The sequence below is a fragment of the Neodiprion lecontei genome, chromosome 1 (genome assembly GCF_021901455.1).
Source record: "Neodiprion lecontei isolate iyNeoLeco1 chromosome 1, iyNeoLeco1.1, whole genome shotgun sequence".
Taxonomy (NCBI): Eukaryota; Metazoa; Arthropoda; class Insecta; order Hymenoptera; family Diprionidae; genus Neodiprion; species Neodiprion lecontei.
The window spans coordinates 29,344,435-29,358,958 of record NC_060260.1 but is presented as its reverse complement, the minus strand read 5'-3'; the positions used below and the strand labels follow the sequence as shown (position 1 = coordinate 29,358,958).

General features: G+C 39.8%; 1 protein-coding gene across 2 annotated transcripts in view; it reads left to right on the top strand.

Moving 5' to 3' along the window:
* The first annotated feature begins 685 nt into the window (after positions 1–685).
* LOC107220134 (carbonic anhydrase 2) overlaps positions 686–14,524 on the top strand; it is a 31,436-nt gene continuing 17,597 nt past the window's right edge. For both annotated transcript variants that reach the window (XM_015658594.2, XM_046729925.1), the window contains exon 1: positions 686–1,207. In XM_015658594.2, the coding sequence (XP_015514080.1) occupies positions 1,168–1,207 (40 nt within the window). In that variant the 5' untranslated portion in view covers positions 686–1,167. The remainder of the gene's footprint in view (positions 1,208–14,524) is intronic.

The following is a 14,524-nucleotide window of genomic DNA, read 5'->3' as shown; positions in this document are numbered from 1 at the left end:
TGCGGGAAAATTACGTGTCTAAATATATTTGCCAGGGAATTTTTACCACATGAAACGCTACGAGGGAAAAGAAAATTTCAGCTCAAAATTATTTATAATTTTTTTCACGAGCAATCTCAGCTGTGCGATAAAATACCATCCGCATGGTCTAAAGAAATTTTTCTTCCACAAAGTTCGCCATAGACGTTAACCGGCTGCTGTACGTAGTAATGTTCAATGAGCAGCGGCAGCTTCCCAACTAAACTAAACTAAAGTTTTGTTGGGTTGTAACATGAAAAATCGTATTTTTTTTTTTATTTTTTTTCAATTTTTTATTTTTTACAACGTGAAAAATGTCAAATCACGGGACGATTTCTCAAAAGAAAGAAATCCTCGGAAAACTTTTACCGAAAAAACTCCGGAACCTTCGGAACGATTTAAAGAGAAAAACGGCGTGCAGACGAGTATTTCTCTGATCGTCGGGATCGTCCGACGGCCAGCGATGAGAGACAGGTAAGACAAGCATGAAACCTACGCTGCCGATTGTGAGACTCGAGACTCGTGGCGCGGGGAATCCTCACGGCGGGTTGCGGGTGTCGGGTGCACGTGTAAATATTTACCGACGCATGCGCGTTGAGTCGTTGCTCGCGGTCACGTGACCACGTGGGTTATAAGTCGCCCTCCAGGCCGGCCGGCTTAACAGTTTTACGCATCAGCCCGAAGCGTGCGGTAGGTAGTTGAAGTTGTTCGTTCGCCGCGGCCTTACAATCAACCGCACAATCATCGCAAAGAGACACGCTCGTACGTGTCCCGTGTATAAAAATTAAATAAACAAACAAAGAAAGGTAGAAAGTCGGAGGAATTTCCTCTTCGTGTTTAAATATAACTCGTTTGAATTCCCTCGTCAATTCTCATCTATTTGTCGGTTGTGGCATCCCGCTCGCTGTTGGCGCGATTCTTTTTTTTCGAATCATTCGATCGGCCCGAGCCTTGAACGAGAACTAACGTGAACGGCTGCTGCTGCTGCTGCTGCTGCTGCTTCCTTGGCGCTTGTTAGAGATCGAGAAGAAGACGCTGGACGCGAGTTCGATCTAGAAACAGGGGAGTTCAAGTGGACAAGACGTCCGGGAGCAGGCTATACTCGGACCTCAACTTCGCAGACCTCAATTTCCCTTAAACCTCCCCACGATGGCCGGCATGAACGAGTGGGGATACTCAACTGTAGACGGTCAGTCCTCACACCGATTATATTGCTTTTCTTTCTTTTTTTCTTTCTTACTTCCCCTTTTTGTTCCCATTAATTTCCAACCTCGGTACACGCAACGCCTCCTCTCATTTATATTATTTTTGCACCTCGTCGCCGAGCTTTCGAAACTCGCGACTCGCGGGGCTTTATTTTACCAAACCATCTATCACCGACACATGCGTCGAGTATAAAAGAGCGGCGATTCAGCGCTGCCACGTATTTCCCCTTCCCTTCATCTTTGGTATTCCTGCGCACGAGGCAATGTTTACATCGTGTTTCCACCACTGAAATACTTGACGTTACGTGCATTTTGTCATATTGTCATTTTGACCTTTGTTAAAAATTCATTTCGCAGCGCGAATAATGCCTATTGTGTAGGATAGTTGTAACGCTCGTATTACTTACGTACTTTGAGTACTGGTAACGTGGCAGCAACGCGTTTCGGTATGATCCATTATTGTGAAAAATTTCGAATGAATGGACGTCAGCGTCGTCCTCGTGACTTAAAAAATACAAGTATTAGCACATTTAGCGAACCGATCTCGATTACCGTTTTCAACGGTTCGTTATGTTCGTTATCTTCCTCGAGACTTTGTGATAATATTGCACAGGTATAACGTACCGGTTCGTACGAAAATAAGCGAGTCGCACGCCATGTTGTGAGACCGACGTAAAATCGGAACTTCTCATAAAATTACGTATTTCTGAAATCGGTCACTAACCATGTATAGTGGCACCCTGTATGCAAGAAGGAATTTTATTGTCCGCCTGTTGGACCGATTTCTCTTATTGCATGAAATTTCTCCTCACTTCTACCAAACCTGTCTGATTAAGTTGCGTATTTTTTTTTATTTTTTTTATTTTTTTTTCGCCATTTTTCATTCAATTTTGACAAAGAATTCGTTGTATAACGTTCGTGAAATTAATGTATGATACAGCCTGATTTATGAGTATTCGGTGTGTAATTGCAAGAAATTGACGAATGTACTCGTTCCACGAGAAATTCTCCTAATCTACTGTAAAAAAAAAATACGAGTCATATTACTACACGTGCAATAAAAGTCCTTCAAGGTCCAGTAATTGAGATTCTTTACGCACCTCGAAGCGGAATCGTTGGATAATAAAAAACGCATCACGCGATATTTGATGTATGTACATACGTGTCTAGTGACGCGGATTTCGTAACAAGATACGGTACGTTACTCATATATCGCAAGATTTTTTCTTAAAACTAACTAATTTTTATCAATAGTTGACTCAGACTTTACTTAAATGACTTCACTATCTGACAAAGGAAACGTGCAATTATAATTTTCATCCTAACGCACGAATAGAGTAAAGCAAACAAAGATGAAGAGGAAGAAAATTAAAAAAAAAAAAACTATTCCAATCGATAGTTAAAATAAATCTGCGGAGAAACTTTTTGACTATCATATATACATACATACGTAGGTATACTGCAGAGAACAGTCAGCATTTACGCGGAATCTGATATGCAATTTACAGGCGCGGCTAGATTGGCGATATTATTAGCCGACGGAAACTGCGGGTAGTTGAGTTAATTGAAAATTCATGGAAGGTACGGTACGCACAGGTAGATATAAGACACGGTACTTTGCAAGCAGGTTGTATAATAATTGCCGAAAACTTTCCGTGGCATAAACGTCAAGGCGTAAAAATTGGGTGAGGTTTTTTTTCCAACCTGACACGTCACTGTACCATTCCTCGGAGCAATTATAATATTCGTTCGTAATTAATTTTTACAGTTCCAAACAGACAAGCGTTTCTTTTTCCTTTTTTTTCTTTTTTTTTTTAACTCGCGGTTAAAAAGAGGAAAAGAAACTATCTCGTAAACATACGATAAAGAAAATTGATTTTTTCAACCCGTGCGCGAAAAGTGTGCTTCTCAACTTGTTGGTGATATGCGATTTGATGCATTAGGGAGAGGAGAAATACACGTAACTCTCTTTCTCGTACCAACGTGGTTTGTGCCACCTAATTCTTCACCGGCATGATATCTAAAGAGGGTGCAACCCCTAAAATCAATACTCTTCTTTGGGGTCGGCCGATGCACCTGTAGCCTCGCTTCCTAAGGAGGTTACAAATTGTTGTTAGAAACGAACGCGGTCACAGTTCAATTTTCTTCAATCCATGACACCGCGATCAAGATTCTAATTCGATGTCTCAGATTGGTTTTATAATTTTTTGTACGAAACTAGATGACGAAAAGCGTCACCGCAATTTTGTTCACAATTTTTCGACCCAGTGCGGCAGCGTATCTGAAGTGTGATTTGAAAAGTTGAAAAAAAATATTCCACTTTCTAAATTCTTATAAATTCTGAGAAATCATTGGAAGATGGAGGTTTCATAACGTGGAAAGACAAATAAGAAAAAAAAAAATGATTATTACCGGATTGCATTTTTGATATAAGAATGAACATAAAAGTTCATTATAATATATGTCTGCGGAGACATTTTTCGGCGCGTATTTTAACGAGCTTTTTACATTCATTCTCGTGTCAAAAATGCAATCCAGTAATAATGATTAATTTTTTTATTTTTCCATTTACTTTTTTATTTACCTTTATGAAGTTATGGAATCTTAATTTTCTAACAGTTGTCAAAAAGTTTGTTTTTTTTCAAAGTTTTAAACTATACTTCACATATGCTGGGTCGAAAAACTGATCAAATATTGCAATTGCATTTTTTCTAGTGTACTTTTATACGGAAAATTGTAAAAACCAATCTGTGACATCGACTTATCGTTAGAATCTCGATCGAGATGTCACGGAATGCTCTGTACATACATGTATAATCCACAGAGTACCGTTGTAATAAATTAATTATTTTCAAGCCGAATACGTAGCAGGATGTGATGCACACCGCAGTGCAGCAAATGTTCTGTCACGGCTTGTATTCTTCGCGTATGGATTTGAAACGATGAAAAGGCTGCAAACATGTCCTCGTTTCTATTCGCGGATAGCTATACGGACACACAGACCTGCGGTTAATCAACAGGTCGAAATGCGCCATCTGCGGCATTCTTCTTAATTCTTTTATTAGACACCACAATAAGCGTAAAATAATTGTCGTAGCACGCTCGCGTGTCGTCACTCCGATGATCGTTTTGTTCGTCATCGCGTACATGGTCTGAACATGCGGGTATTACGTGCAGATCAATGCAGAAATATTGCCTGCTGTGCCGCCAGTCCATGTTTCGCTCCATCTGTTGTTGCGCAGAGTCGTCACAAAGAATAAACAAATTGGAACGATGCTGTCTGAAGCTTTGCTCTCCAACATTATACACACTGCATTGTAAGTAGCTGTACGTAAGCGGCCTGCGTGCAGTTACGACGTTCTTATTACGAAGCAACAAATCGCGCCGAAATTACTCCAACGTACCGCTGCACACAGAATATCGCTTGACGTGCGCTCGCGAAAACTGACTTATTACGTAAAGCTACATTTTGAAAATGACGTGCACGGTAAATATCCTAACAACAGGTTATAGACATCGCGCGATGTCATTAATTTGCCACGGTAATGGTTATCCGCGTTCCAGCGTGCGTGGAGAGTGTTTCTAGTGTTTCCGAACCTTTATATCGCCGCTAAAAGCAATTCGCTTATGTTTTGTCTATCGCGTTTACTCATCTTACAGGTATATCGGTGGAGTAAAATTCACAGTTGTACAAACCGAGTATCCGGGCTGAAGGTAACTTATCATTTCAAATTGCTTTCGTACATATGTATCAGCTTGACCTTTGACGCGAGTGACGTAGCTCGCTGGTTTCGCATCGTAGCAGCTTCATTTTTACCGTTTATGCGTGGCACGATGATCGACAAGCGATCGTCGGCACGGTCACTTGTTACAATATAAGACTTTCCTGAATGACGTAGATATCCGCCAGAGCAGACCGAGTTCGCGATCCCGAGCCAAACCGGTTGCGCGATTGGATCTACACCACGGATCGATCAATATACTTAGATCGAGAACGAAATTCAACCCGCAGGCGAAGAGCTCGCGCTATTATCAATCCTAATAAGAAGTCAGCGGGGCATCTCCTCGGGCGTTTAATTAACCTGCGCAAGTATGTCGTGTGCACACACGGACACAGAGTGGGCAAATTGCGATCCGTGCACACTTGACTGTTGCTCGATACAGGTAACGACGACAAACCTGATAGCCGAATATACGTAAGAGATTCCTGCACTACTCGCGACCCGATACAACCCAGTCTTTTATTCAACTTTCACCTCGCATAGTTTAAGTAATGGATGACGGTACGATCGATATTGCATTTTCCTGTCCGATTCAGGCATGTTGAATTGAATGCCAATTCGGCAATGCTGTTCTGATACCGTAAGATAGTAATACCGTGTCGAAAAATTTAGTTTTTGTTTACTTTGTCTTTTCAACGACACCTCAACTTCAGTCCATTCAATTGCAAGCCTCATTGGGTCTAGTTTTAGAAAGCTGGTTATCCCGTTGCTTAACTACAAGTCGTATCGCGATTTCAACGCAGAACTCACACGCGTTCGACGTTTGTTGAAAACTGGTATACGACGTAATGGAATTTCGGTTACGTTTATACCACTCTACGTTCAACATCGAAAATCTTAGATTGTCCTGTAATCCGAGTTGACAGAAGACATTGAATCTGTGAAGTTGATACGACCCTGCGGGAATCGCGGAATTGTCGTGATAGTGGAAAGACCACATTAACCACATTGTAGAATACATCTGAACGTGTGTTATACTTTGGAGTTTCAATCAAACGCAGAAATATCTTGCACCTCCTATTGAAAAATCTCGAGACCATGACGAGATTTCAATGAATCCATGATCGGCCTAAGTTGGAAGTTCGATTCTCCAGACCGGGTTCTTAACCTCCTGGTGTGTTCAACTTCGTGGTATAAGGACGTAGAAGCGAGCGTGCTCAAAAGTGTAATAATATATTCTCTGCTCGTCACGTGCTTCGTCACGCGTTCGCCGATAAAACGCCCGACGCCTCGCCCATTTCGTTCTCTTGTACGGGGCATGCAATTTGCTACGACTCGCATGTCCAATGAGCGATGGTCTTAGATCGGAATACTAGTAAACGACGAGACCACGTTCTACGCACAGGTTAACAAACTTTTTGCTTTCACCGCAATCCACGGCTTCTATTCGTCTATAACGCACAACGGCACAGTCATAACCGTAACTAGGAGAGGTGCCCGTTGGTGCCGGTTTCTTTCTTTCAGTGGTGCTCACGCCAATTTCCAATACTTTCCATGGCGTGTGTTCCCGATTATTGGCGCTAGTAGTTGGGACTGTCAACGTGCAGCCACAACGATGACACGTTACTTGTTCAGGGCAATGCAACGGTTCGTTGATATGCGCACCGCGCACTCTGCGTGCTGTTTCTGCTCACTGTCAGAGGTCAGCTAATAGGTTTCCTCTCAAGTTTCCGTCGACCCATAGCAGCGCTGCAGCGGTCGCTGATCAAGAGATCTTCAGCCCAATCGGCTATCGAGGCGTCGATCTTCTACGCAGTGCGAACACTCGCTCGGACAAGATAACGACAATTTGAGAATCACTGAAGAGAATACGGGCTCTCATTCTCTCTCCTCTTCTATCCAACCAGAAGCCCACGAATGGAGCTTAAGCCCGTCCCGTGAAAATACGATGAATCTGCCGTCGCGTTTGTATCGCCGTTTGTATACTCGGTACAATTTTTGCGATCTACCTTGAGAAACCGCATTCACTTTTCGATGAAATTTTTTAACTATATATTTAACGATTATCGCCAAGCCCAGTTTCATTGAGATATTAGCGACGTATCGTGAATATGACCAGACTGGTTTTGCAGTATTCTTTTTCCTCGTATTCCATCCTTCATTGGCTATCCGGGCGCATTCAAGTCTCCGTCGACTGGTTTTCTCGAGGTGATCAGTCGTCCCGATGCAGCGATGTTACCTGAGTCAATGGGCCGGACCCGCAAGTCGCTTTTCATTCATTCTCTGCACCGTAGGCACCCGAATCTACGCCTTTTATACAGGTAAAATGCATTATGCATGTCTCGTGCAGACGGGACAATTTACGGAGACGGCGAACGACCACAACTTCGAACGTCGTCAAATTTCCTAGCAGATTTCCTCGAAGCGATAGCGGACAAATTCAGGCAAACAGATCTTGGTATTAGAAAGACACAAAGCTTAATCCTTCGTTGAAAACTGTCGAGTCGAGAGCTCGTTGAGAACACTGCGCAGCAGTGAGTAGTGCCAGCGATGATTTCTACCTGCTCGAGTTTTTACAACTTTGGTATATTTAGATGTTATCGCGGAAGAATTTTAATGATTAGCGCTGATGGACTTTAATTATTTTTTAAAAATATCATTTTTTATTTTTTTCTGCAATATTACAGTGACGTAATTAGACCAGTTATTGGCAGATCTGCAAGTTCGCGACGTGGAAAAATTACTGGCGAAAACTAGGAATTAATACGTTCCTATGCACAACTGCGATCCATGATATACCCCGCTCATTACTGTAGTATTCGCCACTGAATTTTTCACGATGCAAAAGGTCGATAAAACTACCGGGTCGTCGCATGAACTCCCTATACGTTGGCTCTATTTCTGGCGCTCCTATATCTTCCGCAACATGTAAAGCGACATACTCGTTTTCCCAACGAATTTCACGAACCGAATGTTATTATCCCCGTTTGTCGCATGAATAAAGGTCAACTTCGGTAATACAAATGACATATAGTTCTTCTGTCTTTTTTTTTTTTTTTTCTACAACACGCTTAGGCCGAGTAACAACGGCATTGCATTCCACTGAAGTAACAATTTATATTTTGCCATTGAACATGGCTTGCGATTCAGGTATGGATACAACACAAACGTCGCCCCTTTAAAAAATTTGTTCATCATCGAAATGCTGTTTTTAATCTTTTCGAGGAGAGTGCGGCCCTGAATTTACCCGCTGTTTTTAGGCGAGTTGTATTATAACGTCAAATCGAACAGAGGTAGTGTGGAAAAATTTCGTTACATACCGAATTCTTTTCTGGGTTAATGTGAAAATGGGTATAAATTATTTTCGCGGTACTCGTTCCAATACGTAGAAAGATGGAAGACCACGTATGCAATGTAACTGTGTAACTCACATCCGTATACGTTCAAAGTCTGCAATATTGCACGAGCAAAGTGATTGTGTAACTTGAGTGGAAATTTTTATGATTTACACGAGAGTTTTGCGGATAATCCGTGCGTGAGCAAAAATGTTTCACGCGCTCGGTAATTATGCACGAGCACAAGCGGTAAAAGAAACTCGCAGGTTTGATCGGTCTTTTTACGATAGCGGTTCCCGAATGTACTGATGACGTAATATTGGAGGATATATATATAATAGAGTGTTTCAGAAAAAAATTATTTGCTATTTTCCATCGTGGCAGTCCCTAAACGTTTGTTTGGGTCAAAAGAAAGATTCCGTCAAAAGATTAGCGTTCCACGTTATGTGGAAGATCGCGCTCAGTTAATTTTTCACTTTTATAAATTTTTTTAAAGTTATGAAGTATCGTTAACAGAGTTTTTTATTATTAGTTACATCAATCGTAACATCAATTTACGTCACAAAGTTCCAGTTGATGTTTGATAAGTTTATCCGACGACTTTTTCATTATTATTTCAATCTCATAAAGTAATTATAATTCAATATGAACTTTTAATTTAGGACAATAAGATTTCCGTTTGATATATCGTTGTGCTATGGATCGTGATCTTTGGGTTTGATGTAAATTTCAGGAAAGAAATTGAATTAGCCTGCAAATAAAACGTCCGGGTGTTTTGGGACTTTTACTTTGCAATTGCATCTTTTTTCTTTAGTTTCCCTTCCAATCAAGCGTCGACTCTCAGGGTGTGGTGTGCAATAATCGTCGGAAATGACGTGACGCAGGACCGACCGGTTAGACGCCGAGAGTTGACGCCAAGCATGGAAGATCAGACGATTTACGCATGCGCATCATGCAATTTTTTAAAGCCTCCGCATGAATATTGAATGTGTAGGTAAGTATACAGAAAATAAATTAACAGAAATTAAATTATACGCACGCGACGCGCGGATGGTTTTTATGAATTATTTACACTGGTCAAAATATATGCGGTTGCCTTGATTAATTTGGATACCGTTTGAGCGTTGGCTTTGGTAACACTTTTTCGCTTCCTTCATGAAAATACAATCGAGCCATTTCAGCTGAATTCAGTCTAGTTTCGGTTAATTATCGATTCGCTACCGTCACGACAAATATTCAACTCCGGCTGTGTGCGAGAGCTAAAATCTTATAAAAAAGCAAAACTCGCTATCGAGGAGAAATTTATTATTGTATACCTACGTGTGTAGAAAGTTGCGCGTGCACTTTCGGTTTGTCGAAAAGAACGTTCGTTACGAAGCCGATGCGCGGACGGACGATGCCTCGATCATCTTATGTACTCGTGTTATGTGACATACGCAGGAGGAAAAAATTGACGAAAATTCATGCATAAAGCTGTGTATATTTTACCCAATGCAATCGATTACGGATATTGCAACGTTACTTCGCGACGGCTTGCGATTTTTTTTTTGAAATTTTACACGCCGTCACGCTTCTTCGCAATTGGTCCTTTGAAAATTCAATGGCCATATAACGAAGGCGGGCTATTAAATAACGCTTTCAAGGTGAAAAAAGCACCTTGTAACAGTCATGCAGGAAGTTGAATTCCTTCGGTGCTGTATATCTGTGTGGGCGAAAAGATCCACCGATTGTTATCCAAATTAATACAGCCCCAAATGCCTCATATCCGTGTACAGGAAGCTAATTGATATTCTAACGACCGGTTAGACAAAAAAAAAAAAAATGAAAAATTGTATCTATTTACTTAAATGATTTAAAAATATGCAACGAATAGATTCCTTTTTCTTATAAATATTTGCCTGCCCCACGAATTATGTTGTTATGAAAAATTTGTTCTCTCTATAATCTATATTTATGCACGTATAACGTAAAGATCAGTCATGACGTATATTTTTTTTTTTTTTTGCTCATCGTTCACCTTGCGAGGCATCAGAGCTTGTCTAAATGTTTCAAAATCAATAATTAATGAACGATTAAGCGTACCGTGCTGAAATGATTGAGAAATGATTATCATTTGCGCCCGAATTTATAAAGATTATTTAGAATAAGTTTGTCAGTTAGCGTAAAATCTCAGAGGTGAACTTGCAACTTAAAGTTTGACGAACTGTGTTGACATAAGGAATACGTGAAGCGAAGTGAATACTTTCTCTGCATTAACGAGATTCTGTGCAGTTGACCGAAATGATTAGGACCTTGCCGGCAATTAGAATGTCTAAAATTCAGCGAATTGACTGGCGTAATTTACAATACAAGATAAGAATACTAGGATCGAATCGTTTGATTGCAAAGCTGATAAATTTACTTGACATCGTTTAACGGTCAATGCTTAACGTCAGGAATTAAATCCGCCAATAAATCGCCTGTTTATTATTGAAATAAAATTCCTATCTCCGTGTCGATATTTGCGCAGTTACCAAACCGGTGTGCAATTGCGTGCCGCTGCAGTTCATCGACTAATAATAACTCTGTATGCACTCGAATGAAATGCAGCAAAATCATCCGGGGGCATGTATAACATATCCGGTGATAGGGGGCTAATCATCTGAAACGACTTATACGTATACAGAGTTAACTAGTTTCTTATCATATCGGAGGTAGTAACTTTGTCGTAACGATTCATGCTGAGGAAAAACCGCTGTTTCACGATTTTGGAATTGTCTGAAATTTAGTAAACCGTAATAAAACGAAACGCATTCATTTAGAAATTTTAATTCCTTCAAAATCATTGTAAAATTACGAAAACAACAATGTTTCCACAATGTTTCGTTGCGATAACGTTACAAATTTCAACCTCGTGGTTTCCTGGAGTCTTTACACTCGTAATCTCAGCAATTCTCGCATAAAATGTGAGGAACGCAGTTGCGTTCTATGACAATCGTTGCCTGGAGGTCGAGACGAGTTGACGAAACGAACCGGAATAATGTGTTAAAAAAAAGTACTCGAGATGACCAGTTTTCAAGTATTTTATTTCTCAATTCACGGTTCAAACTGACGGCTATTGGTTATTCGCCCGTTCACGGTTGTCAAAAACTTACCAATTTTCCCACTTGGAGGAAACAATTCAACGCTGCAATGTATTCACGGCTCTATTCTTACCTATAATTATGTACTACAGACCGGAATGTGTATAATGCATACATATGTGTATATGAAAGGTTTATCTTGAATCGTATGTGCTTTTATACATGTACGGATCACGCGACCACTTTGCAAATGCGATGTTCTAACTTGGTATCCTATGTTAGGTGCAATTATCGGATGAATGACGGGAGCGAAAATATTTTTTTCTTCATTTGTTTGGTTTTTTTTTTTTTGTTTTTTAAGTTTTTTTTTCAATTTTTAATTGGTAATATTTTTTATGTAGACGTCGGGGTTTGGGATAGATATATAAACAATTCGAGGATACCTGTGTTACATCAACACTACGCAAAACGTTTGAAAAATCAATTACAATGTAGATTTTCTTTTACCGTTCGTTATATCCAAGGAATACTTCGTCGCTTGCACATCTGTTTGTACAGTCATTTGTATACGCAAGTTGAAAGAAATTAAATATTTGTAGAATTGTAATAATATTGTTGAAAGAAAATCGTTGCGATATGGGACGTTAACTTGCGAAGATATTAATTAAGCATACCTACAATGAAGAGAGAAGTAAACGAGAAAAATATGCTGAATTACACTTTTTAAAACGAACGTAAAATCACGTATTTGTAACTCCAAAGTTTGATAAAAAAAAAAAGAAAAATATATTGTACTTTTTATTTTAAAATAAAAAAAAAACCGAACTTGTGCCGTAGAACAAAGAACATAAGTCTTGCATTATTTGACGTGAATAAATAAATCGAAATATATCCGTCCGAACCTTGAGCATTGTCTCACCTTTTGCTAAACAGATTAAAAGCTTAGGGATTAGATAGAGGGGACATTTTTTGGGAGAAAGGGGGAAAGACTGCGAAGCCCCGCAACACCCGACGCGAATAATATGCTGCAGCTAGTGTTATAAAACAATTGGATCTCGAATTTTGAAGCGTAGTCTCGGATATTCATCCCCCTCTGCAGTTTCGCTGTAGTTCAAATTTTCGATTACCTAAAGTTTTTAAACCCATCGAACCCTCATTTGTACCTTGTATGAAACTGTAAGTCGTTTAATGTCTACCCATAATTCGTCGGCACGATAAATTCGCTGACTTTCCGTTGCTGCCAAGCCCGTTCCAATTACACACAGGTGTAACCGAAAGTGTCCCTCGAGTTTCTTTGCGTCACGCGATAATTCCAAGCGACCAAGCCCACCAATAACCGTTTACCTTGTCCAATATCTCGCAATAATTGGGTTGTCACTGTTGCGATATTATATGCCTACTTTACACTCATGGGAATTAATTTTCGCCTTGCCAGAAGATTGATTTATCGAACTTTGACGAAGTATTTCGCACAAAGCTTTTATTGATCACTGATCGATCGCGCTGTTAGAGCGAGTAATAAATTTGTCTCGTTCAGAGCTTATTCAGATACTCTTGTGTCACGCATTTTCACAGTCAAGTTTTTCAATCAACGTGATTTATTTCAAATTACGCCACAGAGACTGCTTAATATTGACGTGTGGATTTGTCGATATTACCGGAAAGTCTAATCGTCCTCATATTTCGAAGGCTGTATTTATTACGCACGATAGGCGCCTAATCGACTTGGGACGATACACATTTATCGTTTGCAAATAAACTTCCGAACGGATGATCGATACACTTGCACGACGAACGGTTCAAGCATGCCGTGGATTAACTAATTGTAAATTGACGGGCCAAACTTATTAACCGATAAGAATTCGCGATAAGATGTACATATATCCGGCATTATACACGCACATCTTGACGATCGATAGCCACCGGATTCCGATCTTCGGAGCTTTATGATTTTGATAGCTTGACGCGTTAGCACGTTTATTGAAATTGATCGCCATTTTATCCACATACAATTACTAACACGTATTGCAATGTATGTGTAATATACCGTACATCGTCACGAGATACAATTTTATTGCAATATTTTATGCACGTAATAATCATTTTGTGCAAAGCTTGACGTTTCCTCTGTCACGTGACGATTTTCTTCACGCCACTTTGTGAAAACGGGAGATAAAAAAAATGTTTACGATTCCGCGTGCGTCTTCGTAAAACGAATCGTAAATATTGCAAAAACTATTAGCCATCAACTTGAGAGACGCGTTGTATAAAATATAATAAATAACAATACGTACCTACCTCGTGATGCAATAATTCGTATCTATCACTTGTCGTCGTGCTGTTTTTATCTTTGAATAGATTCAACAATAACCGCCGTGCTGCATGGCAGGATTCCGCTCAATTCGACGATCGTAAATCTCGGCATTTATCTTCGATTTCACGACACGCGTGCCAGTTGAAGGCCACCAAAAGTTGACGAAACTTTGAAAAGAATCCCTCGGCTGCCATCGGTTTGTCCCCAAATTCTCCTAGTTTAAAAGGAAAATAATATCTAATTGCAACAGCCGCTGCGCTGTGAATACACCCACGCTAAAGAAATATGTTAATTAAAGTGTTTGAAACAATTCCAAGGTACGTTTCTATGAAACAGAAGTCATTCCATTGTCATTCCAGACGAACTTTCAAGCGGAAACAGATCAAGGTGCTTCTTTTGCAGGGTGTGGGTCTGGTGACGTCTTTCTTCTCGCTTCAATAGTAACAGGCAAAGTTCTTGTCTCTTCAATTAATATAATACTCAAGATTCTGTTCTATCTTTTATTTAAGCACCGCAAGTACCTGCAGCGATGTTATACTATACATATCGTGTTTTAACGACAATTGAGACATGCATTATATGTGTAACTTGAATTGACGCGTCTCAATGAAAGAATTGATCGTATATACATATGCGTAAATATTATACTTATAATAGTTTAAGGACGTATTCATACAAATACTTATTCACATTCGATTTACAGACAACAATCAGATGCTCAATTCATACTGAAAACACACTTGTTTGTTCCATTACAGAAATTAGGTTTTTTAAATTGGTATCTCACTTGACTGCGTCCTATTGTCATTGTAATTTACTGTAATATGAGTGATATTTCTGTATTCGATGAAAAAATTAAAACAAAAAC